This window comes from Oryzias latipes, chromosome 24 (genome assembly GCF_053564925.1).
Source record: "Oryzias latipes strain Hd-rR chromosome 24, Olatipes_Hd-rR_3.1".
Classification (NCBI taxonomy): Eukaryota; Metazoa; Chordata; class Actinopteri; order Beloniformes; family Adrianichthyidae; genus Oryzias; species Oryzias latipes.
In genome coordinates this window covers 14,766,797-14,786,938 of record NC_136260.1, presented here as the reverse complement: position 1 = coordinate 14,786,938, position 20,142 = coordinate 14,766,797, and the positions used below count along the sequence as shown (strand labels likewise).

The 20,142-nt window shown below is 43.5% G+C and overlaps 3 protein-coding genes across 5 annotated transcripts in view; all 3 read right to left on the bottom strand.

The window, feature by feature from the left end:
• slc16a10 (solute carrier family 16 member 10) overlaps positions 1–1,077 on the bottom strand; it is a 35,227-nt gene extending 34,150 nt beyond the window's left edge. The window contains exons 1-2 of one of the 2 annotated variants that reach the window (XM_078942615.1): positions 944–1,053; positions 649–904 (exon numbers count right to left, since the gene is read on the bottom strand). In XM_078942615.1, coding sequence (XP_078798741.1) covers positions 649–904; positions 944–988 — 301 coding nt within the window. In that variant the 5' untranslated portion in view covers positions 989–1,053. Of the gene's footprint in view, positions 1–648 lie in introns of both variants that reach the window. The other variant, XM_004083616.5, reaches the window with a different exon arrangement.
• A 2,495-nt stretch (positions 1,078–3,572) lies between these two features.
• rpf2 (ribosome production factor 2 homolog) lies at positions 3,573–8,728 on the bottom strand. Its single transcript, XM_004083525.5, has 10 exons — positions 8,566–8,728; positions 7,689–7,821; positions 7,257–7,294; positions 6,615–6,654; positions 6,447–6,528; positions 5,103–5,179; positions 4,758–4,857; positions 4,580–4,682; positions 4,367–4,511; positions 3,573–3,980 (listed from the first exon to the last, which is right to left on the bottom strand). Exons 1-10 carry the CDS (start codon positions 8,586–8,588, stop codon positions 3,795–3,797), a joined length of 927 nt encoding a protein of 308 aa, XP_004083573.3. The 5' UTR covers positions 8,589–8,728; the 3' UTR covers positions 3,573–3,794.
• Positions 8,729–11,046: 2,318 nt separating this feature from the next.
• On the bottom strand, positions 11,047–20,132 carry amd1 (adenosylmethionine decarboxylase 1). Of its 2 annotated transcripts, none has more exons than XM_004083526.5 (9): positions 18,804–20,132; positions 15,667–15,753; positions 14,523–14,649; positions 14,336–14,438; positions 13,600–13,642; positions 13,378–13,522; positions 13,039–13,131; positions 12,810–12,965; positions 11,047–12,735 (listed from the first exon to the last, which is right to left on the bottom strand). In XM_004083526.5, exons 1-9 carry the CDS (start codon positions 18,923–18,925, stop codon positions 12,592–12,594), a joined length of 1,020 nt encoding a protein of 339 aa, XP_004083574.1. In that variant the 5' UTR covers positions 18,926–20,132; the 3' UTR covers positions 11,047–12,591. The 2 variants fall into 2 exon arrangements, with proteins under 2 accessions (XP_004083574.1, XP_078798739.1); XM_078942613.1 differs by having other exon boundaries at positions 14,207–14,438; positions 18,804–19,139.
• Between the last annotated feature and the right edge of the window lie 10 nt (positions 20,133–20,142).

The window sequence follows — 20,142 nt, the reverse complement described above, 5'->3', positions numbered from 1 at the left end:
TTAGACAGTGATCATCTGAGGAACTACAAAATGTGTCCTTATAGTTTCATTTTAAACACTGGATTGTTTTTACTTTTTTTTTTTTTTTAGATATTGAGTTATTCTTCTCAAACAGATTTAAAAAGAGAAAAATATTTCAAACACCTTGTGTACTTTTCTTTTTACTGCATCTAAAAAGGACACTGGTTATCATTGGGTGTTCCCCATATTCTGACATCGTTGGGGTTCCATAGATTCCAAAATTGTTAGGGTTCTACACATTTGACATTATTTAGAGTTCTATATATTCTGATATTGTTGGGTGTGATTCTAACGTCATGGGGGGGGGGGGGGGGGGTGTCACAGATACAGGCATTGTGGGGATTCTATGTTCTGACTTGTAGGGATTCTATAAATGGGACCATGTTGGGGGGGGGGGGGGGGGTCTATAATCTGACATATTTTGGGGGGTTCTAGATATTCTAATAATATGGTTGTGGTTCCATGTCTCATGCAGGTTCTGATGCTTTATTCTAACCCAGTTCAGAGGACCTGGTCAAGGACTGCTCACTGTGACCAACGCGTTAAGGTGGTTTCCTGTTCCCTTAGTGCACTGACTGTCACTGTGGGACGGAGGTCCCGACCCGTGCAACACCTAGACTCACTTACCTGTTCTGAAGCGCAGGTCTGCGTCGTTCTCGGTGCCGAACCTTTTTAGAAGCTCCACGAACAGCAAACCAAAGGAGTTCTGGATCCCGAACACGGTTCCGTTACACCACATGGAGCTCAGCATGACCACCCAGCCCCAGCCGCCCTCCGGATGCACGAACCCTGCTTCCTCTGCCGGGGCTGGCGGCTTGTCAGGGGGCTTCTCCGAGCAGTCCCCGTTCTGCTTCCGCGGTGCCTCCTGCTGCTCCTCCGGCACCTCCTGCTCCTCCGGTACCTCCTGCTCTCCCCCCGGTACCTCCTGCTTGGTACTGGTGGGATCGAGCGGGTTCTCCTCTGTCATTCTGGCTTAATGTAAAGGCTTCTCTTAGTTCTGGCAGCACGTGTCCGCAACTGTCAAACAACTGCCGTTAACTATTATAAATAGAGCGCGAGGGGCGGGGCTTAGGGCCGCCCTGCAGCTGATTGGACCCCGAGCTTCACCATAAAGGATTCTGAGGAGCTCCGGGGGGCCAGATGTGCACGCAGCATCGGTTCTGCCCTCCCAAACGGTCCAGAACTTTGCCTCGGTTCTGACAGATGGGAGAAGCAGGAAAGCTTTTGATCAAAGCTAAACAAACAAGAAGACTCGGAGGTCCACAATTCATGCTGCTATATTACAAAGTTTGTGAAATGATAATCTTGCAAAGCTTGTTCACATAAAAGTTTATCAGGAATATATATATATATATATATATATATATATATATATATATATATATATATATATATATATATATATATATATATATAGATATATATATATATATAGATATATATATATATATATATATTCTAACCTTGGTGGGTCTGGCCTGGCACTACAAATGAACCAGCTGCTAAGAGATGGGACTCACCCCGAATGGCTAACGGAAGGGCGAACGATCCTGATCCAGAAGGATCCCTATAAGGATGCAGTCTCATCCAACTACCGGCCAATAACCTGCCTCTCCACAACATGGAAGCTCAAGTCTGGCATCATTGCAACCAAGATAAATGGATCACACGGATCAATACATGAGTAATACACAGAAGGGCATGGGTAGACACTCCAGAGGAGCCAAACACCAACTCCTGGTTGACAGAACAGTCGCTCAAGACTGCAGGTCACGACACACCAACCTGTGCACAGCCTGGATTGATTACAAGAAAGCCTATGACTCAATGCCACACACTTGGATCACTGAATGCTTGGAGCTGGACAACATAAACAGGACTCTAAGAGCCTTCATGGGAAAGTCAATGAAGCTGTGCAAAACCACCATTGAAGCCAATGGGAAGCCACTTGTACAAGTGTCCATCAAATGTGGGATATACCAAGGTGATGCTCTGTCCCCACTGCTGTTCTGCATAGGTCTGAACCCCCTCAGCCAAATAATCAACAAGACTGGCTATGGACACTGACTCAGAAACGGGGCCAACATCAGTCACTTCCTCTACATGGATGACATCAAGCTATATGCTAAGAGCGAGCGTGACATTGACTCCCTGATCCACACCACCAGACCCGGGCAATAAACAGCTACGCACTGCCAGTTATCAGATACCCTGCAGGAATAATAAGATGTCCAATGGAGAGCAGAGGATACAGTGCTGGAAGAAAGATCCTCATGGGAGGACAAACCCCTGCAGGAACAAGCCCTGAGCACCAGAGCAATAGAGGCTCAGGTCTACCACACCAGACAAGACCCAAGGTGTAGGCTGTGCAAAGAGGCGCTTGAAACAATCCAGCACATAACTGCAGGATGTAAGATGCTAGCAGGTAAAGCCTACATGGGGCCCCACAATCAAGTGGCTGGAATAATATACAGGAACATGTGTGCAGAATATGGACTGGAAACCCCAAGGTTAAAATGGGAAACACCTCCGAAGGTGGTAGAGAATAAAAGGGCAAAGATCCTGTGGGACTTCCAGATCCAGACTGATAGGATGGTAATGGCGAACCAACCAGACATTGTAGTGGTGGATAAAGAACAGAGGAAAGCCGTTGTGGTGGATGTGGCAGTGCCAAGCGATGGGAACATCAGGAAGAAGGAACATGAGAAACTGGAGAAATACCAGGGACTCAGAGAAGAACTAGAGAAAGCCTGAAAAGTGAAGGTGACAGTGGTGCCTGTGGTAATTGGAGCACTCGGGGCAGTAACCCCCAAACTGGAGGAGTGGCTACAACAGATACCTGGAAAGACCTCAGACCTCTCAGTCCAGAAAAGCGCAGTGCTAGGAACAGCTAAGATACTGCACAGTACCCTCAAGCTCCCAGGCCTCTGGTAGAGGACCCGAGCTTGGAGGAGAAACCACCCACGGAGGGTGAGAGGGGCGTTTTTCTTATACATACATACATGTGTGTGTATATATATATATATATACACACACACACACACACAGTTTTAATCCCCTTCTTGCACATTGTGCAACCTTTTAGCCTTTTGAAGAGCATTACTCCTCATACTTTTGTTTCTCAGAACAGTTGTGTACCTGGCTATAAAACAAGTTACTAATTGAATCAAATCGACCCAAGTTATAAAAAAAAATAAAAATGTGATTAACTGAAATTCGAAATTTGGAAAATACAATTTGGATTAGAACATGGTAGGTTTATTTCCCTACAAAGTAAAAACAAACATCACAGCAGACGACACACGTGTAATGGCAGCAAAAAATGACCGAGCCATCATTACAGTCTTGATGTATGGAAACACATTTATGACAGTGTGGTATAAAGTTCTAAAAATGTTCTATTAGTGTTATTTAACTCTATGCGTTTATTTTAAAATATTTAACGCCCCAAACCGGCTTTTTATCTGAAAAAAAAAGAAAAGAAAAACTCTGCTCATCCATTCCCATAAGAAACTTTAAGACCAACATGAATGCATTGATCATGGGAGCCATTTGTTTTGTTTGAATTTATTTTGTCAAACTTTTACAAGAACCTCGATGAGTTTATTCCTACATCACATCATCTATGGTGATAAAAACCAGGTTTTATCCATGTTACGGAACAAGAGCCATAAAAAGGCTTGAAACTGAGGAAAGGACTTGGTGAATTAAAATGTTCATGGAACCTAAAGACTTTCTGCGGTTGAGGAATCATCTCGGTGGAGAAGACGCCTTCAGCTCTCCACTTTGGCCACTTTGGGCTCAGGCCTTTGCTCCTCTTCAGCCACCACCTCGCCCCTCCTCTTCTTCAGACCCCTCAATTTACGCGTTTGCAATTTGGACAAGTCCTGCTTCTGCATGTGAACCCGGCCGAACTTGGTACCAAAGGCATCATGGGAAATGTTCTTCTTTTTCTTGGGCTGCAGAGTAAGAGGATAATTTGTTAGTTTCTTTTCTGAAGAAAACAGTCAAAAGACATTTTCCTTCAACTCCAACATTAGAGGTGGTCACTTTGATGCATCATGGCACTTGTCCTCTGGCGCCATCTTCAGTACACATTTTGTATTTCTCAATAGTTTGTTCTGCAGGAGACGCTTCAGATTTGCATAAACGATTAAAAAGTTACAGTACTTGAAAGAATGTCAATACTGGAGCTCTGTTGTTAAATGTTTCAGCTAGTTACCGGTTAGCATTCTTTAGAACTGCCTGGCTCGCAGGTTGAGCTTTTTGGCACTAAGCTATGGTGGGATCAAAGAGCAAAAGGTGCCGACGTCACCTAACGGGTTCATTCATGGCCTCCACCCACCTTCAGAGCTTTAGGCTGCCTGTGAGCTAGCTTGTAGAGGTCGTCTGAGGCCAGGTGAGTTCTCCTCAGCACCAGGTCCATGGAGGGCCCGATCTCCTCCAGCTCGATCCTCGGGACCCTGCAGCCGGACTTCTTCAGAAGACACCTGTGGGCGGACAGCACCGTGAGCCTCGGAGCGCCCCCTCCAAGGCGAGAGCAGCCAGTTTGAAGTACCTGTAGCTGCGCAGGTAGATCTTCCCGTCCACAGCAGTGAAGTGCAGAACGTGCTCCAGACCGGCCAGACGGACTGCAGGGACTGTGGGACCTCTGAAGAAATCTGAATGGGCGTAGAACCGGGTCAGAACATATACGCGTTTGACCTCAGACCTTCATCGTCTTCCTCACATCTTACCTATTAGCAGACTTTTGAGGCGTTTGAACTCGTTGTCCATTTCAAAAGCTTCTCCTGCAAACACCAGCATGGGTTTGGTTCCTTCAGGACATTTACTGATCTGAACCAGAACACAAACGATCATCAGGAATCATCAACAGACGCAGAAATCAGGTGAGGAGCAGAAGAGCGCTGAAACTCAGAAACACAACAAATCCAGCCCTCATCAGAACCTGAGGTCCAACCAGAAGATCCAAAAATTTAAGAGTTAAATGATGACAAAACACTAAACAGATCCTATAAAAAAATAAAAACAGAAAATGGTGATGGCTTCAATCCAAGAGGGAAAAAATGTCGGCTTGTTACCTTAAACTCACTCAGAGAGACAAACTTCTCAACTCCAACTTCAATCATGTCCAGAACGTGGAAGTCAAAGAGTCGACCTGAAAACCAGAGGGACATGAGGAGGTTATGACCCAGGAGGAACAGGAACATAGCAAACAAGGTTCTACCCACACCTCCTTTTAGTTTCTGCAGCCGCAGCTGCAGCGGCTGAGCATCAAAAACACTGGCGGAAGACGCTTCAATCAAGTCTAACATGTCCAGCTTACCTCCATAAAATCAACCCAAGAAGAACCAAATCAATGATAATCATCCTTTTATTAATGATCAAATCGAACATATTTTTTCTTTTTGCTAAACCCTAAAAAAAGCTAAATACCTTAGCAACAAATAAAAACATTTTTCCTCGAAGACAAAATAGCATAAAAAATACAAATTTTATATTTTAGACTGATATTTCACATTTTTTGGTCTAAAACTAGTAAATCAATGTTAAAACTAGGAATAAAAGGAATCAATTTTCAATAAATTTTCATAAAAAACTACACAAAAAATTGTCTTGATTTATAGTGAATTTTCCCGAGAAATAGGCTTTCACAAAATCACAAATTTATTGTTGTAGCAATATCAAGCTGTGCAAAACGTTTGTTGCAAAAGACGGCGAAAATTGTGATCAACGGTAACCTTAAATGTGTTAAAACAATCTGATGGCACCTAGAAGAATTTCACAAATCAAATCCATTCATGCATTTGACCAATCAGATGGACTCCTTCACGTTGTTGACCAATCAGATGGTTGATTTGCTATCAACCTGCAACATATATGGACCACTAATTTCGTGAGTTTTCCTCAAATCAGGCAGCCCTACCAACAAATATTATTGAAGACTGAAGAAAAAAAAAGTATTTTCAAACAGAAAAATACTGTTTGCCGTTCAAAGGTTGGACTTTTTAACCCCTTCATGTTGCTGATGTGCAACGTCCCATTAAATCCTGGACTGCATTTAAATTTGCATTAGCTAGAATGGCAAAAACATTTCATATAATCTGAAATAAAGGGAAGCATGAAAAGGTTAATAATATAAATTAGCACTTATTAATTTATTTCAAACCATAATTTGTATACATTTAGATTTACTGTGTATATATTATCATTTTTCTAATAATTATTATTTTTTAAAGCATTTTCTGCTAAATAGATGATATAATTATGGGATTTTTGAAAGATTGAACAATTTTCTCCTGAAACTGACCTAAAAGTCACCAATCAAAACATGTTTGTATATTTTAATAAGCTTCTCATGTCGTATAATTGTGTCAAAAGGCCCAGCGGTCCTCCTCCGAACAGGTTAAAGCAGCAGGATTTACCAAAAATTAAGTTGTTGGGTCGTTTCTTGTTGTGGGAGCCGAACAGGAACAGAGAGCAGTCGCTCTTCTTGGAGAAAAACTCCTAAAAAAAAAAAAAAAGTAATAGTTCAAATTTAAGACAAAATCTCCTGGGACACTCGAGCGGTAAGAGAGGGTCAGAAATCTCACCAGAGACGTGGAGTCTTCAAAAGGTCGGGTGATGTTCTTCCTGAAACACAGACACCGTTTCTTCACAGAAGTTCTGACCCGACGCGCTGTTCTGCTTCTAAATGTTACACTTCTGTTTTTACACTCTAGGGCTAAAACTTTCAAATTAAGAGCCCTGACGTGACTAAAAGAGGCTTTTATTGTCTAAACTGTTGTTGCAGATCAGACAAAAAAATCCAGAAAAGAAAGAAAACAACAACAGTAAACTGTTGTTTTGCTTAAAAGAGAGTGGAGGTTTTTTATTTTTTTAATCAACATAAATAAAATATTTAGAAAAAAACTTCTTCCATAAATTACAGCCATTCAAAAGCTCCTCTAAAGTCAATATTTGAGTTTTCCAGCAGCTTTAAACCATAAATAACATCAGAAAATGATCTGATGTTTTTCAGATTTCAAAAAAGTGATGTTAGCAGCATCAGGAAAATATTTAGACAATTTGGCCATAAAGTTTAGGATTTGGATTGAATTATTTTAGCTGTGTTGCTGTTCTTTGACAGGCTTTATGATTATTTTTGTAAGTTGGCCATAACCTGATCTAAAAAGGCCTAAAACGTTCGGCTTGTGGTGAAAGTGGATCATAGAGCAGCTCGGATTGGAACTTACTTCTTGTAGAGCACGGCGTTGGGCTTCTTCAGGGAGTACTGCAGGGAGGAGGACAGGGCCATGTTTACTTCTTCATCATTACTTTCTTCAAAATCCTGTTTTTAACATCTTCTTGCTCCCTGCTCAACATGCAGACCATTAGATCGGTGTGCGGATTTCCTCGTCTGAGCTGCAATCTGGCTCTAAACTGCTCCAATATTGCTAATATAATGTTAGCTTGGGAGTATAAGTGGCTGTAAGTTAAAGCGAGAGGGTAAACAGAGAGCTCTCAGTAACAGGGAGGAGTGGAGGGCTGAGGATGCATCATGTTAACAGCCACAACTCAGAGGCAAATTTCGAATGGACTCCTGCTGCTCTGCAGAAACTAGGTCCTAAAAAAGGACACGGGTTCATGATCAGAGGGAGACTTTAGGGATGTTCGAAGTCACTCACGATGTCTTTGAGGGCCTCAGTGACCGTCTGGTTTGTGTTGCCCCCCTTCATGATCATGACGCTCTTCACGTTCTCCAACAGTTTGGGTTCTCGGGTCTCCAGGAAGCGCTTGGAACGCCTCGTCTTCGGTTTTCTGAAAACACAGCAAAACCCCCGAAGAGTCTGAACATCAGTTTCAGCACCAGATTGATAGAAATCAGGCAAACTAATGACATTAAAATCATAACATGAATGCAATTATAATATTAAATAAAATGTTACTCAGATATAAAACTTTAAATTTTAGCTAAGTTTTCCAACTAAACTTAAATCTGGAATTTGCCCCAGACATTTGGACAATTAAAACATTTATTCATTAAAACACTGAATATGACATCACTCATTTGCTATGATGTAAAAGCATAATAAAAACAAACATTTTTCAGAGACCATTTATGTAATCAGATGATGCAACTTAAATAATTTAGAATGAATACATCATTCAAACATAATTATACTCTCTAATCTAGTGAACATGGATTCACACTGTTTTTTTTTGCAAAGACTCCTAGGAAATTTCCAGGCCATTGGGTTTTGGAGTTGAAGATGTATAAATGGCAAGCGCCCTTAATAGGGAACCAATCAGAATTCAGGTGATCCAGTCACCTGAGACCGCCTCAAACATCTGTGAAGGAGCGCTCTGATCTCAGGAGGAACACAGAACCTGCACAGTCAGAACCTTTCAGTGGAGCTGGGGGCTTCAAATTAATGTGGAGGTTCATGGAGGTCTCCAACCTCCAGGAAATCCCTACAGACAAGTTCTGGCGTCCTCCTGGTGAGCTCAAGGAATGTGGGAAAGCTCAAACGGTCCAAACCTTAGCGCGCGAGCGGTACTCACGTGATGCCGTCTGAGTGCGCCATGTCCGTGTCGCGGTTCGGTTCGGTCCTGTTCTAAGTCTGTGGCGCCAGCAACCGGAACCTCCACGTGAGGTTCTGTCCGGTAGAAAAACACACGAGGCTCTCTTCTTCGTTTTTAGTGGAGTTTGCTCGTTGCCGCCACCTTTTGTCTCAGTGCAAGAATGCTTGGAGTCGCTGAAAATTATACTATTTGTCCGGCAGGGGGCGACATTTACCACCAAATATAAAGAAACGCCGAAAAGGTAAAAAAAAACTTTTTACATTTAAAAAAAATATTTAAGTGTTTATACTCTCTAAACGGGAAATTTTTATCACGATGGTACATAAAATAATCCCAAAATAATATTTCTTTTGAATACATGCAAACATTGAAGCACGGGAACTGATTGATGTTCAACTCTGACCAAACGTGTGGAAAATCTAGCAAAACCTGAAAATTCCCAAAAAATCTTCTGAGCCAAAGCTATGCCGATCCATCAACAATTAGTTTAAGCAATAAACACAACTGCAGCACACCTGCAGCATCATGGGAAATGTAAATTGGCTTGATGTGGCCATGCAGCCTTAAACCAAACCAACTGCTGTTTCATGTTTATGGAGATCAGTTTGAATAAGATTTGAGACAAGAGGCAAGCAAAGAACAATTTATGCTTTTAGTCATTAAACTCTGTTGGGATGCTCAAAAGAACAAAACAATCAGATTAAAGAGAAAAAATCCTGGAGATGCCATGAAAAAAAGAAAGATGTTCTTCCATACAAGAGAATAAAAAACATTTCATGTTCATGACATAGATGTCAGATTCCTCCCCCTAATGTATTTTCCAAAGAAACCCAGTATCATGGTTACATCCGTTTTTCTTTTGTCTTTACAATTGTTCTACTTCGTGAAATTCTTTCCTCCTGGAAGACTTTCTGATCCCTTGATGTCAATAAAATCTTGCAGTGTGATCAGTCAAACAAGCTAAAAGGGGCTCCACACCAAAAGCAGGGTTGGTTGTCTCAGCATTCAGTTAGTTAAACATCTATGTTTGTCTAATATTCTGCTTAAGAGGAATACTACAATGTTTCAAATTTGTCAAGATTATGAAATTGTTTTTTTGTGAAGGACATCAGTCAATCCTTGTTATTGAGAGATATTTGTACACGGCAGCAGTGGATGCAGTTTATTTTGTCCCAGACGGACATTTTTTGCTCCCACTACTATGGGGGACAGATTCATGTGAGTTTAATTTGCTACAAAGCCTGGTCTTTTTTTTTCTTTTAAAACCACCCAGGAGTCTGCAGAAAAAATATTCTGTCACATTTGTATTTATAAAAAATTTAAAAAAAAAGAATTAGAATAGTAGTGCGTGTGCAGGAGATACCATAAGTGTTCACATAGTAATGTTTTACTGCAGGAACAGTTTAAAATAGTTCACAAAACTATTTCTAGCTCAATCGGGAATTTTTTCGAAAGGAGAAAGTGGTGGGAAGGTGGGAGCAAATCAAATGAAAGCAGGCAGGCAACTCCCGACAACCAATTGGATGAGACAATGAAAGTTGTCGCCAACAAGAATGTGACCATTTGGAACAAAAGCTAAACTAAACTATGTCCTAACATTTCAGAATGAGTCTTTAAACATGTTAGGCCCCCCCCCCAAAAAAAAAAGCCTAAAACACAAAGTTATCCCTTTATGTTTATTGAAAAATCTGAAAGCTTAAGAAAAAAAACTTTTGTATTAGAATCTTTCAAGATTCAAACTCAGAATCCAAGTTTCAGGCTTCAAATCAGAAATACACTCTGAGACAGTCAGAGGTTCGACACCTCCAAGTGTTTTTAATCAAATGCCTTTCAGAGATTCTTTATTCCACAGAAACTAATGAAAGTTTAATTAAATACTAACTCCAATAAAACTTTAATGTCCTCTGTAGAACTTTTCTGCTGGAGGACGAATATAAAGAAAACTGAACTTAAATCTGAATTTGAGTGTTTGAGTGAATCAGGAGCAGACGAAAAAACCTGAAACTTTTTGTGACAAAAAAACTCAGGGCAGACCACAAACTCTCTGCTCTGCTCCATTCCGATGCATCCATGTGCAGACAAATGGATCCAAGTACGTCTTTGTTTTCTGAGCTGGAATCTGGGTCAGAACTGTAGCTCCAATACTGCTCGCCATTTTTGTTATGTCAGGTTGGAGGAGTGAGGGGATGCAAGCTCACAAGACAGCAAACAGAGCTCAGTTATGGGTGATGGGAAGAGGGGTGGAATTGCTTCACACCATAGGTCCCACCCTCATCTCACAGGTGAATTTTTAAATAAAATACAACTGCTCTGCATGAACTATGTCCCAATAGGTTTAAAATTCCTTTTTTGTTAAAAAAAACTAAAAGAGGCAAACTAAAAAGAGTAAATGAAAAGTCTAACATTTTTGTTTTGGAACCAGCTGATGTGGGACGTTTTGAGAAGAACCAGACCAGCAGCTTCACAGATAGTCATTTATTGAAGCTCATAGCACAGATATATTTAGCACAGATTGACCAAGGATCAGCAGAACAAAGTGAAACAGCAGAGTCTCCTACAGTGTGTCCTGACGCATAACTGCACCCTCTCACCTGGGGGGAGGCATCTTGACCCCCACCGCCCCTCCTCATAAAATGAAGGGGGGGGGGGGGGGGGGTCCAGAAATCAACCGAAAAACGAAGTGGAAGTACAGCGACTGACGGACGGACGGGAAGGTTGGTCCAGAGCAGAAATACAAAAGATTTTGTAGAAAAATCCAGAAATTATTCTTCTGTAGAAAAACAAACAAACACAAAAAACCCACCCAATCGGGGCGACGTGTGCTTAACCCAACCACCACCAGGACCACAGCCGGTTCTGCTGGAGAAACCCAAAGTTCTTCAGCAGAAGAGGCCGGCTGTGGCTGAGAGAGGAGGTCCGGAGCAGAACCTGGTCCTAAAACCTGAGGGGAACTCGCCCCAGTTCTGGTTCTTTGCTGGTCCAGTCTGAGCCGCTACGGCGCCCACAGTGGGACGGAGCTAGGAGCAGGTTCTGTCGTAGGGCGGGACCTGAGCTCACAGCTGGGGGTGGGATTAAGCACAGGTGAAGCCGCAGGAAGAACCCCTCCTCCCCTGAAAACGGCGACAGCTGGTCAAAGCGAATGAAAAGGCGGCGAGAACTAGAAGTGGCATGCGTCCGGAAGAACCCCGCCCCGCGCAAAAAAACTGCTGGCCTACAATATTTCCATTGATTCACTGCAAAAAAAGATGGGGGGGTGGTGGGGGCGACAGGCAGCATGAGCAGAGCTGTTCAGCAGCGGTTATGTGTGGAATGATCCGGGGTCGCCCTGGCATGCTCAGACCTGCAGGCCTCTGGCACATTTCTGCACCCCCCCAGCCCAGAAAGGAAAACGCTGACTCACAGTCTGATTCACCCCCCACCCCCCATTCAGGGTGGGACGTCCCCCGCGGCTGATGTTTGGTCAGCAGGGGGGGGACGAGGTCTCCAGGATTTTCTCTGACAAAGGAGACGGGTCAGCATTTGGGGTCCAAACTAGCTTGCAGTCAATGTGGATCATCCAGCACCCCCCAGAACCGCATTCTGGACCCCACAGTGTGAGGCTGGGGAGGGGGGTTAAACGGCAGCCCCGTCAGACAGGAAAAAGCCGTTTGGTGACTAAAACGAGTCGAGACCGGTCGGTCAGAGGATGCCAGGAACCGGAATCTATGGCGGGCGGAAGCCCTGTCTGTGGGGGATGAGGGGGCGCACCTGCAGGAAGGGGCCGCCGCACCGCAAGCAAAGGGGCGGCCTCCGACCGTCGCAGTGGCGGCGAGCGGGAACAGGCAGACGGGAGCTCTCATGCGGGAGATCTACGTCACAGAAACGACAACTAGACGCTGCGGTACAGCGGAGGAAGAGGAGGGAGGAGGAAGACGGAAAGCTTTCTGTTAAATGCAGAAGCCGGGCGCAAAGGGAGGGCCGCGGGGGCCCGCCCGGGCTTTTGCGCCGCCTCTTCATCCTCCGGCCTCAGCTCTGCTGGTTCTGCTGGCGGTTCTTAGTGTAGCTTGAGAAGACAAAGTTGTAGTCGTTGAATTGAGCCAACTGACGGTCGAGCCGCTTGTAGCCATCCAGCTTCTGATTGGAGGAGAAGACGCTGCGACACTTGGAGCGCTACGGGGGGAAAACAACGGATGTCAAAGAGTTCTGACCCAGGACGTCAGGGCTGGGGGTGGGGGCGGACTGACCTGGTTGACGAAAAGCGTGGTCACAAACTTCCCCGGCTTGAAGACCTCCACCACCTTCCTGACCAGCTCGTCGTAGGACGTCTGCGACAGGTTGGTTTCAAAGCTCACGTAGGAGAACTCGGGCTCTGGGGTGATGTGAATGGTCCAGTACGTTCCCTGCGGACAGAGGGGCCATGTCACCCAGCAGCTTCAAAGCGCCGGCCTCCAACAGACAGGGGGCGCCACTCACGTCAGTCTTCATTCCGTTCATGGAGTATCCACAAGGGTTGAACAGCGTGGCGTCGATTACAGAACCTGGTATCAGGTCACGAATCCCACTCATCTGGAAAACGAAGCAGACGCTAGTTCAGGACGGACAATCAATTTACTTAAAAAAGGAAAAAAGCAATGAAACATTTTCAACCCTTTAAAACCAGCAACACCCAAATAAACTTAAATCTTTGACAACCATAATTTTACTAATTAACGCAATTCCAACTGATTATGACGCTGGTCGAACCATTTCTATTCAGCACTAGAGAAAAATGATTTCTTGTCTGGGCTTGCTTGACGCCTGGAGTCCACTTACACGAGTGACGTCACTTGCAGAAACACCATCTTTCATGTAGAACTGGTCCATTATAGCTGGATCAAGGTCGCTCATCAGAACCTCCAGCGTCTGATCTGCCTGGTTGTTCTCCCAGTACTCCGGCAGGTCCAGAGTGAACAGGTACCTTCAGGAGGAGGCAGAGGGCGTGAGGAATCTGCAGGAAACCTCTGAAGTCCCTCCAAAACACATGTAGCCTCTTACCAGCAGTCAGAGTTCAGACGTCCCATACAGTAGGCTGCACCATCTGGGGAGGAAGCATCTGCGTTAGCGACAGGTTGACAGGCAGAGTGGACATCTGCAGCTGCATGCAACACCTGCTGCCTTTCTGCAGCATGAAGCTCAAGAACAACTTCTGGCTTTCTCTAAAACTGCCCCTGCAGACAGAGCTGCTCACTTCCTGGTATAGCTTTACACGCCGGACAGCACCAACCAATTGGATCTGAGGCTGCCTTCAGAACTCGGGGGAGAAGATTGGCCAGCTAACGGCCTTCCATCCCACATCTGCCAGCAGCGAGGAGACCGCTTCCCCAGAGACCGCACAGCTGGACTGCAGCTGCAGGTCTGTCGCATTCGTCCGGTCAGAAACGTGAGGAACAAACGGGGGACTTCAGGCGGAACCGCCAGTCAGGGACCCAACGAGCGACAAAAACTCCTAAGACGACGATGAGACCTGGGCTGCATTTGGGCTTTTTCTACCAAACATTTACTCCTTTCTGCCTTTAGTAGATTGAAATGATTCAAATTTGGTTTTGGAACAGATGTTTTATTTTACTGTCGGACATCACCATCAGTCAGAAACTGACACAACCTGCAGCGTTTGGTCCATCTTCATCCAGTGCGCCGACTGAAGTGTTATTCTGGACGTATAAGAAATCAGACTTTTGATGTGTTCCAGCATGAACAAATGAAATCCATTCCGCAAAGGCCAAACACTCACTTGGGAAAATCTGGCTCAGAAAGTCGACTTCCTCCTGAAAGTTTCGATGAGGGAACTCCTGATGGGCGGGCTTCATGAAGTTCTTGCGGGAGTAGAAGAAGTTCTAGTGGGGAGAAAGAAAAAGAGAATGGATCAGTCCAGGAGATCGATCGGCGAAGACCTGAGTGCGACGTGACGAGCGTCTCACCTCAATGCTGTCGAAGCCGCAGTACTCCCTGGCGAGCTCCAGTAAAGGAACCAGTGCTTGCAGTAAGAGGGTGGTTCCGCATGTCTTTAAAATGAAACGTCTCTTGGAGACAAACATGCTACTCTCACTGTGAACACAAACAACACAAAGCTCTGTCAGTCTGGAAGAATCCTAGGAATAAATCCTGAAGTTCAAGACCCACTCCAATGAAAAAGGGGTTTTTAATACGTTTCTTGTGGCATTTTTCTGACGATGGTGGCCATCTAGAAAGAAAATTAAGCTTGAAATTGCATTTCTTTAATCACATTGTGGTGAATCAGGAGTAGACAAAATCAAAGCTGTTGGGAAATAAATCTTCTCTCCCTGCTTCTCTGCAACGTGGAGGGGAAAGGGGGGTGGGGTTGCTCTACACCAACAGTTCCAATGAACTACTGCCTTCCCATTAGCTGTCACACGCCTAGGTGTGTGACATTTGTTCTCTGCAGGGGATGGTGAGCTGTGGACAGCAATCCATCCACTTCATGCTGAGTGTCAAGCAGGGAGCCATTTTTAGAGTCTTTAATGACTTGGCCTGGAACTCACGACCTTCCAGTCAGAGGGCGGACACTCTACCACAAGCCCTACAGCGCAATAAGATGAGCCGTCCTAGAAAATCGTAATAAAAAGCCACTGGGAGTATTATTCAAATAGATAAAAAAGATTATCAAAGTGGGTCTTTAAGCTACATGGTTCCGCATGTATGATGCTAGATTCACCGATCCTGGGACATCTGAGCGCTTTGCAGTTAGAAGAAACAATGCCATTTTGATGCCATTTTCCAACACAAATCATCTAAAATGGAAAACTGAGCAGGGTTTTGGTGGTAGAGTTTCGATGAAAATGAGGTCGCTTTAGAGAAGAAAAAGGACGGCTTTAAAGCCCGACATGAATAATTCAAAATGGACTAATGCACCAGCGGCCAGCGCAGAAAACGGGAGGCGTGTTTTGTGGCGTCTGACTGGCACCAACAAAGAAGAGAGCACAGTAACCTGAATGAAGGTCTTACCTTTGCTGTAACTAGAGACAATAATAACTCGGTTACATGAATTCTAAGAAGAAAAACGCCGTCAGGCAGTGGCGTTCACTCAGAGGTCGCCGCACTCACCTGAGTATATAAGCTTCCTGCTTGTCAGTCTTTGTCACACTTATGATCAAACAGTGCACATTCTCCAGAAGTTTATCCCACTCAAACCTGAAAGACAAGAAAAAAATAATTTTTCAAACCGACAATTTACATTTTTGCTTGAAAGCAGTAACTGGTGGGACTTCAGGACGTTTTTGCAAGCTGAAAGCCGTAAATGGGAGGTTTGGACCTGAGTCGCACTTTGAGACATCGAGGACTTGAGAACGGGAACTTTAGACTCAACTTGACATCTGGAACTTGTGTACGACTGACTGGTCTTTATTTGTTCACGCTTATTTTGCTTCAACTATATCTTTTAAGACTTCAGACTAGACTCAGCTTTGACAGACTTCAGACTTGTCTGCGGAAAGGTAAAAAAAATTTACAAAAAAAAAAAGTGTCGCTTGTTTGGTTCTCATCAATAAAACCTCAAATTCCTGTAAAAAACATTTTCAGAAGACATCCTTGATTCTGACTGCTCTTTCACAGGCTGTTGTTTTATTTGGCCACCAGGGGTCATTGTTTTGCTGCAAGAGTTTCAGCACCAAAGTTCGAAAAGATTTTGTCAAAACGAAAACGTACAATTTATACAAACCACTCAATTAGTCTGATTTTCATGTCTTCAAATTGGTATTTTTTTTTCTGTCGTGCAACGCAAAACGTATTCGCTAGCTTGCATAGGTAGCAAAGTGAGTGCTAGCCGTTATAATATTTGAGTTGGCTTTTCTAAAAAAAAATATTTTTTTTAAATAGAAAATTCAAAATCCTTTTACAATCTTTGTAATGACAAAATAACAGTAAAAAAAGTTACTTTTTAAAAAAAAGTCTGTGTTTTTTGTGTTCATACAAAACAATTTTGGAAATTTGTCGTACGAATGCTATCAATGGCGCTACCGTGATATTCTCTGACAAAAAACATTCATACATTTATTCTTTAAAATGACGGACGATCTGATGGAAACATTTGAATGCAAATCAATGCAATGCAATGATGAGGTTGACAAGTCGATTCAATGTGGTTTAAAGGGAAAATGTGGAATGTTTCTTAAGTTAGGGTCTCCCAAATAAAAAATAAATAACCATAAGGATAGGAATGTAAATAATCTTTTGCTACTGTGTGGTTCCTGGAACTAAAACTTAAAGCCAAGAGGATTTAAGTTCTTCAGACTGCAAACCCGCCATTTCATCTGCATTTTCGGTGTGGCTCACACACACACACACACACACAACCACACGAGGCTCTCAGGTCATAGGCCAGCGGTTTTATGGTGCACCATCTTACTTGGAACACTGTCTGGGCTGTCGCAACATGCCGGACTCATTTTGTAGGGGGAAGTGTTAGACCCGAGGCAGGTCTCGTTTCGGTGTCAGATGAGTTGTGGCGGTCCTTTCTGGGTGCTCGGCATTATAAAACAATCCCAGAAGTGACCAGCACAGGCAACGGGAAACTGCTGAGAACTCCTCGTCTCAGAGGTAGTTCCTTTTGACAGCAAAATCTGTTCCGATTGTGTGTGCCTTGTGACAAGAGGAGCCTCCTCTTGGCGCGCTCAGAGGCGATAATGTGCCTCCTCCGAGACCTCGGTCCCTCAAGGGTGCCCATCAGCTGCCACAGTAATGTGAGCAAGCCCCACATTTGTGAATCAGATGTCCTTGTGGACTTATTTGGACACTGGATGATGTCCAGGGAGAATGATCCAGTGACTGCGTCCCTTTAAGCTGCTAATCTCCCTCTCTGTCTGAAAACAGTATTACCAGTCCTCACTCACTTGACTTTGTCTTGAAAAAACACCTCTAACACAAAATTTAACTCATGCGAGCTAAAATAAACTTATTTACTGATTAAAATTAATGAAAAGCCTTTAAGAGCATCCACAAATTTGACTCCGTTTCTTTTATTCCCCAATTTCTTAGAAGGCGTTTTATTTTTAGATCAGAGCTGACATAATTTACTTTAATCCAGCTCTTTCGCAACTCCCTTAAAGCCGAACCACATGTCTGGCATTGATGGGGTGGTTTGGGACGGGGGCAAAGGTCAACAGTCCGGTTTTAAAGCTTTCCTATGGACCCTTCTCAAATATCCCACCCCTCCTGCGGTCAATGAACGCAGCAAACGCCAGCGAGCCAATTAACTGGAGGGACCCAGTGGAGAGCGACCAATGAGAAGAGGTGGGAGGGGACAGGCTTCATGGCCGAAAACGTGAGCTGCAGGGGCGTTTAGGGAGGCCGAGAAGTTCATTCAGCCCTCAAATGTCCCGTAGTTGCCCAGTTTTTAACCCTTTTCTTGAACAGAACCGAATTATTTCATCAGACTAGAGACCAAAACCTTATAGTTAAACAATAGACCCATTTTAATGTTCCCAGACCGGACAGGGGGCCTTGTTTGTGGACCACGAAACCGAGGCGACCACATGTGCACCAGCCCTTCCCCCTTCGTTATGAAATGACGCAGAAAACAGAAGCAGCATCTCCCAAATTAAGTTCTTTTGTGATTAAGGTAGATTTTATATGAAAAAACACACAAATGTACAGTCTTGCCACTGCGCATAAATTCAAGTTAACGTAAAAGCTATGTCGCACTCAACGGGAATGTCGATGTTTAGGGGAAGGAATCGCGCCGGCTAATGTCTGGAAAAACAGGTGTCAAAATGGGCCTGGAGGTGACAATCCTCACCGAAGTGACAGATCGGAGCGGCGGTGATGCGGTCAAACCCGCGCAGGACACGTCCCGGATCCATCAGATGTTAGTTCCACGGATCCGGTGGCATTAAGTCTAATGGATTCATACAGTTTTACGGGTGATTCGTCCCCGAGCAGGTGACGGACAACCACGACTCGGGAGCTGCTGTCTTCCCGAAGCAGCCGATGAATGACTCAGCGTTGACGGACCACACTTAGGGGGAGGTGGCCATTTTCCACTGTTTCCAGGGTTGCAAACTAACCAACATCAGGCTCAAAGACCCTAACTCCACAATTTCACTAGTTAAAGCTTTAGACATTTACGGTTATTTACGGAAACAACAACTAGTTACGTTAAGGAACGACGACGTAGCATAGCAACGAGGCCGCGCATGTGGTCCGGAGGCTAACGACCAAACCACTGACTGACGGAGAAGACAAACCTTGGGATAGAGCGGAGGTCCCCGGTGCCCTTAGTGTCATCCTGGCGGCAGAACCAGACCTCCAGCAGCTTCTCGGTCCCCTCGAAGAAATGTGCACCGTTATCCTGATCCTCCATCATCATGATGAGACAACAGACACCTCAATAGTCTGTCAAACCTTGGTAGTATGGTTTACAGCTTAAAATGGTCGTTCCTTGGTTCGCTTTAACTTATTGAGGTACAGTATTTTAACAATCTGGTTGTTTGCTTGTCTTGAGTTACCGTCTTCCCTGTAGCAGAGAACAACGTAAGCGAGCGCTAGCTAATATCGCCGGCCATACTGTGTAGAGCACTGAGGAAGCGGCGCGCGGTGATTTTATACAACGACGCCGTTACGTCAGCGGTGCGCTGAGCCACTCTCCTGGTGAGGTTTTATTTACTCCTTTATGATTGGTCCAGGGATCTGTCACTCATGACTCAAACACTGTGACGTAATAGACACGTTCGTTTATTCTTTAAACTTGTTTAGGTCTAAAGAAAACTTGTAAAAGTCTAAAGTATAATTAAAAAGCTGTCTTTTTTCTATCAATACTTATTTTGTACTAATTTACTTGGGTGGATGATTGATTGTTTTTTTTTAAATATACAAGCAAATACATAAATACATTTACTTACAATTTTGGAGCTCAAAGATTAATTTTCTCCACGAATATAAAAAAAAAAATAATGAAAAGACAGTATCTACTCTATCTTTTATAGAAAACAATAGTAACAGGTCAAAATATTTGAGGTTCCCCCCTCATTTGAATCCTTTATCCAGTAAAATTATGATCACATAGGCTATAACGTATAAATGCAATATAAAAATTAGTATGCATTTGCTTTGTTAAGAGATATACATACAGTTGTTTTCATTATAGTAGTTTCTTTAAACAGGTTTTTTTTACTCACTGAGAAAGTTAGATTTTAACAACAATAATTTTGATAATTTTTTTTTTACTTACGGAGAAAGTTAGATTTTAACAACAACAGTATTTATAATCAAATAATTATTACATCATAATTAATACTTTTTAAAATCTTTTTTCTCTTATTAAAATGAATACTGCAACTACTATTAGTGGTAAAACAAGTTTTAAGGAAATAATATTTTCAATTAATGGCTGATGTTTCAGACAAAAATTTCCATAAAGTCAAACAGCAGAGGAACATTTTTGAAGAAAGTTCTTTAGTACGCAAAGTGCAACAAACCGCATCAAGAAACGCGGGTAGTAGTTTATTTTCCTTCTCTTTACTGTTTCCTCAATGGTGTCAACGTCCCATTGGAACTACACTACCCATCTGGCAACACGCGCCAATT

Excerpts from the sequence above, each read along its gene's own strand:
- rpf2 (XM_004083525.5), bottom strand. The coding sequence starts at position 8,588 with ATGGCGCACTCAGACGGCATCAC. Across the intron at positions 4,683-4,757 it reads CCTCAAAAGTCTGCTAATAG|ATTTCTTCAGAGGTCCCACA; the intron begins GTAAGATGTGAG and ends ACGCCCATTCAG. Across the intron at positions 4,512-4,579 it reads ATCTACCTGCGCAGCTACAG|GTGTCTTCTGAAGAAGTCCG; the intron begins GTACTTCAAACT and ends GTCCGCCCACAG.
- amd1 (XM_078942613.1), bottom strand. The coding sequence starts at position 18,925 with ATGATGATGGAGGATCAGGATAACGGTGCACATTTCTTCGAGGGGACC. Across the intron at positions 13,523-13,599 it reads CGTCTGAACTCTGACTGCTG|GTACCTGTTCACTCTGGACC; the intron begins GTAAGAGGCTAC and ends CTCCTCCTGAAG. Across the intron at positions 13,132-13,377 it reads CTGCAAGTGACGTCACTCGT|ATGAGTGGGATTCGTGACCT; the intron begins GTAAGTGGACTC and ends TTCGTTTTCCAG.